General features: G+C 59.7%; 1 protein-coding gene across 1 annotated transcript in view; it reads left to right on the top strand.

Moving 5' to 3' along the window:
• The window catches only part of kdm6bb (lysine (K)-specific demethylase 6B, b), a 27,133-nt gene that overhangs the window by 12,439 nt on the left and 9,694 nt on the right, over nucleotides 1-5,000 (top strand). Inside the window, exons 3-10 of the mRNA XM_035535791.1 lie at nucleotides 108-184; nucleotides 419-539; nucleotides 630-713; nucleotides 877-1,066; nucleotides 1,353-1,556; nucleotides 1,779-1,913; nucleotides 2,191-2,517; nucleotides 2,646-5,000. The exon at nucleotides 2,646-5,000 is cut by the window's right edge and continues 221 nt beyond it. Coding sequence (XP_035391684.1) covers nucleotides 424-539; nucleotides 630-713; nucleotides 877-1,066; nucleotides 1,353-1,556; nucleotides 1,779-1,913; nucleotides 2,191-2,517; nucleotides 2,646-5,000 — 3,411 coding nt within the window. The 5' untranslated portion in view covers nucleotides 108-184; nucleotides 419-423. The remainder of the gene's footprint in view (nucleotides 1-107; nucleotides 185-418; nucleotides 540-629; nucleotides 714-876; nucleotides 1,067-1,352; nucleotides 1,557-1,778; nucleotides 1,914-2,190; nucleotides 2,518-2,645) is intronic.

Genomic DNA, 5,000 nt, shown 5'->3' with positions numbered 1-5,000 from the left:
ACCAACAAAACACGATCAGCTATGAAACCCAGACAATGGTTTGGTATTCAAAGCTCTCTCCATCTCTCTGTCTGTCTGTCTCTCTGTCTGTGTGTCTGTCTCTGCAGACAAGCTGGACGTGAACTCCGGAGCCGTTGTGGTGTCTCAGTTCTGCGCTGGACCTTTTTCCACACGTGCTAGCGTGGTGAGCTGTTCTTCACTGACAGGAACCTATTGCATCAGTTGGCTTGTTTTTCCATCGAAAATAACATATTGTGTGTATGCACATGCGTGTGCACGTGCATGTGTGTGCGTGTTTGTGCGTGGTTTTTTTGTGTGTGTGTGTGTGTGTTTTGGTGTGCTTGTTTGTGCGCACGTGTGTGTGCGGGCGTGTGTGTGTGTGTTCGTGTGCGTGTGTGTGCGCGTTTGTGTCGCCCAGGCTGGATGTATCCCCCACTGGAGCAGTACTCTGGCCGCTGTTCATGGGACTTCCCGTCTGGCGGCTCCAGTAGAGCACCATGGGTCCCCAGCACCAGTCGCCCTTGGCCTCCTCCACCCAGGTCCGGCCCCACCCCACCCTTCCCAAGCTCCATTCCAGCCATACTCCACCCACCACTCTACTCATCTCTCCACCTTCTCTACACCTGCAGGGCCAGCAGGGGAGTATACCAGGTCCAGCATCCAGGCCTAAACCATTCATCAGGAAGAAATCATCACAAAGCTTATAACAATAGGTTAGTCCGAGCCAAAACCGGCTCCACCCACGGATGGCTCCCAGCCCTGCCCCTGAACTCAGGTTCTCTGTAATAATGCACTTTAATAATTCTCCATGATTGGCTCTAGCAGCCAAATGACGTGCGTGTGTGCTGTGCTGTTGTGGTTCCTGCTTGCTCGCAGACCGCCGGAGTTCAGCAGGGAGCGAGCTCACGGTCACCCCAGAGAGAGAGGCCCCGACAGGGATCGGGGAGCGCCGCGGCCCTGGGGCCCCCTGCCCGGACGCCACCAGAACCCAGACCATGCTCTCACTGGGTTCAGCTCAGGGTGCAGAGGACACGTCTCCAGCAACCACACCAGCCAACCTCAGAGGGTGAGAGAGAGAGAGAGAGAGAGAGACAGAGAGAGAGAGACAGAGAGAGAGAGAAAGAGAGAGCATGACTTAAACCACACTAGTTGTTGTATACAGAGGATGTAATTACGATTTGATTTGCTTTTACACTCAAACCAGATCTTGGATCAAATTCTGGATCAATTTATTGTATGAAGATGAGCAACGCCACACATCAATACGGGCCCACGTGACCCACATCGGTTAACAAGCTTAGAATATGCGCTTGTGTGTTTCTAAGCAGTGGAACGATTTCTGTCTCCCTCAGTATGGAGGCCCTCACCAGCAACAACGGCCCCTGCAGGTACACGGAGAGAGGTGGAGCCCGGCGGCACAGTCCCGGGCCTTCTCGAGCCCCTCCCTCAAACGCCCCGCGCCCCCACCCAGCCACTCTGGCCTGCTCCGAAACCCCTCGCCACCCAGAGACGACTGCCCTAACAAGAAGAGCAAAGGCGCCCTCAGCTCACACCAGGTAAGCCCTCTTGACCTTTCCCCTCTGACCTTAAGCTTTCAAACTGCATCTTCCCCTGCGTTCTTGGGTCTTGAATGTAATCAAAACTTTGCCTTATTTCTATTAATTTTTTAAACATGGGGAAGTCGGTATTTCTTGTGGCGTGTTTAGCGCCATCTGCTGGTAGGATCTGAGTCGCCGCATGCAACGCTAAGCTGCTCCTAAATTGTTTTCGTTCTGCAGATTTTTAGCCCCCGGATGAAGCACCCGATGAACCGCCTCCCTCTGTCCCACCCGCCTCGAACCTGGAGCCCCCCGTACCGAAACACTGCCCCCTGGAGTCAGTCGGATAAAAGGCATTCCCCTTCACGTTTCCAGGTCAGGCACAAGAGCCAGACTTCATTTCCTTTTGCTTCTATGTTTTATATAGAAATAAATCTGTTATTGTCCCTCTTAACCTCTTTTAATGTGCTGCTGACTTGCCAAAGCCAAATGACTACAATCTAATTACATTTTATAACAAAAGCAATAGTCCTGCTTGCTGAGGGAACAATATAACTAATTGCAGTGTTCATACTGCATGCAAAGTGCGAATGACCTTTACGATCCATTACTCTAATGGAACGCCCCGTCTTCGTGACTCCTCACGCCACAGGAGTCCAGTCAGTCCAGCGCCAGAGACCACTCCCACAGGAGCCGGCCGTCCAGTCAGGCCTTCCACAGTGCCAAGCCCCTGCGACCAGGCCACACCCCCCCCGAGCTCCGTCCTTGTGGAAGCGAGGGTGACTGGGGGCACTGTGTTCCGCCATCACCAGCAGACTTCACCAGAGTGCCTTACAACCTCAAGCACCAGCTCCGCACCGCCCCACCCAGGCACCCAGACGCCTCAGGCGACGCGCCCGCGCTCGCAGTACCTCATCCCAGCCGCGGCTCACCCACGCCGGTCTGGAAGTCCCAGCCGCACCCGGCCGAGCAGAGCAGCGTGAGCGCATGTTCTAAAAGCAAACAGGCCGTTCAGACATCAAACTGCTGCAGAATTTGCCGTTACAGAATGTTTTCAATGTTTGTGTGCGCGCGCATGTGTGTGTATGTGTGTGTGTTTCACCTCAGGAGGCCAGGCGCTCCGGTCCGGCAGCAGAACGAAGGCCGCCGCCACAGGGGCTAAAAGATGGAGGGAGTCGCCATGGCCATCCCAAACCCAGCCAACCCCACTTCAGCCAAAGCACCGGCGGCGCGTTGCACGGCGCCCCCGGCGGGCGAGAGCGTGGCAAGCGCCGGAGCCCGGACGCTGAGGCCTCGGCCCCGCGCCCGAGCACCGAGGTGGGCAGCGCCCCTCAAAGACTGGAGGGGAGGAAGAGCAGGACTCCCAAACACCAGAGTCCCGCACCGTCCCGCTACGGCCACGCGGGCGTCCCCGACCACGGCACCCAGGAGAGGCCAGCCTGCCGGCCGGACGCAGAGACCCCGAGGCACGGCCAGGACAGGAAGAGGGACCGGGAGCGAGAGAGGAGGCAGGAGAGGAAGGCGGAGGAAGGGCCGAGCGAGCGCCGGGAGAGGAGGGAGCGCAAACTGGAGGCGAAGAAGAAGCGAAAGGCGCGAGAAGAAGGGAGGTCGCGCCGGGAGAGGAAGACCGTGCGCCAAAAGAGAGATGCGGGGCCCAGGCTCACCGAGAGGAAGGAAAAAGAAGGGAGGAGAAGACAGAAGAAAGCAGAGAACGAGGGCGCCAAAAAAGGTGAGAAGAAGAGTTTTAGAGAAGCGGCTCCCCAGACGTCCGGATGTCGGAGTCAGGGCCGGAGTCCAGCCCGCCTTGTGTCTCTGACATCATCCGCCGCGTCGGAGACGTCAACCCACGAGTGCACTGAGCCTGAGGAAGAGGAGGAGGAGACCAACTGCCACTCTGACGCTTCACACACCTCAGGGTCCGCCCCACCCACCCCCACCCCTCTGACCAATCGGAGCCGGACGCTCGCTTGTCATCCTAAAGACGCATCCAATAGTAGGACCTCGGTGAGTGAAGACAGCATGTCCTCCTCTCGTGGGAGTCCAAATACCAGCAGCGTCGGTTATCCAGAGGAGCGTTTTGGCCCCGGGGCTTCTATCTCTGCTCCCCCTGCTGGCAGCGAGCAGGAGCTGCGATCCCTAGAGGAGCGGCATGCTCCGGACCTGCTCCCGGCACACAGCCCCTGCACGGAGGAGCACTTGCGCCCGGATCCCGCGGGCAGCCCGCCCGTGCTCAGCTGGCAAGGTTCTCCCGTCTCGGACCTCAGCGAGGAAGAGGAGGAGAAGAAAGGCACTGATGTAGACAGAGTGCTGAGGAGGCCTGTGCTTCATCCCAGCCCCACTCGGTCCTCTCCAGCCCAAGGCGCGGAGGAGCTCCGGAAAAAGCCGGACGAGTCCAGAAGCAGCCTGGGGCCAGACTACCGGCACAGCGACTTGGCCCGACTCTACGGCCTTGCCGAGCCCCCTGCGGTCGCCGAGGAAGAGGAGGACGAAGAGCACGAGGCAGAGCAGCGGGACAGCAGCACGGTGAGCTCTGAGGCTGCCCAGCGACCCCACCTGCACCAGACGGACAGCGCGTCAACCACCGGGGGCCACAGGTACACCTACAGGGGCGGGCCATTCGGGAGGCCGCCTCCCGGCGCGCTGGCCGGGGTGAAGTATTCTTCATCTCTCTCGCTGGGGCCCGAGATACGTCCTCCAGAGCAGCACAGCCCCATCTCACAGACCCCTGCGTCTGCTGCGTCTCCCGGGAACGCCACACTGTCTGACCTGACGCCAGCCAGCCTGCCCCTGACATCCTCGGGTCTGCCTTCCCAGTCGGAGGACAAGCAGGCAAAGGAGGTGGAGGACCAGGATGTTGAGAAGGGGGACACGGACCCGATCAAAGGCGCCGAGCCACCGAAGGAGTCGAGCTGCACAGCCATAGAGGAAGAGAGAGAGTCCAAGGGGTCGCCCTGCCCCCTGTCACCAGCCACGCTGCAGGCGCAGTTGGCACTCAGCTGTGAGGTGTTGCTGACCCAGAGCTCCAGGCCTGTCCCAGCAGAAGGGCGGAGCAGGAAGAGTCAGCCAAGGAGCAAGGCAGTGGAGAGAGAGCGGGAGCGAGCCAAGGACCGGAAGAGAGACCGGGAGAAGAGCCGCGAGCGGAAGGCCGACGGCGGCACGGCGGGAGGTTCCGGCGTGAGAGAAGGAGGGCGGAGCAAAAAACAGAAGGGGAGGCACGAGGGCAAAATGAAGAACCGTCCACTGACCCCTGGCACTTTCCCCTCCGCCCCTGACGAACCCGGCACGCAGCTCGCCCGGAACAGGGGCAAACATCCAAGGGCAGCAGAGGGCATCGAACGGCCGAGCACGGCGACGGAGGGGGAGAGGGGGGCGGAGCCGGGGAGAGCGGAGGAAGAGGAAGCCAGAGCCGCGGACAGTGATGACAGCCAGCGTGATAGGGCGGCGCGCGCGGTGACGACCTCT

This window comes from Electrophorus electricus, chromosome 17, assembly GCF_013358815.1.
Source record: "Electrophorus electricus isolate fEleEle1 chromosome 17, fEleEle1.pri, whole genome shotgun sequence".
Lineage (NCBI taxonomy): Eukaryota > Metazoa > Chordata > Actinopteri > Gymnotiformes > Gymnotidae > Electrophorus > Electrophorus electricus.
This window is presented reverse-complemented; position numbering and strand designations above follow the sequence as displayed.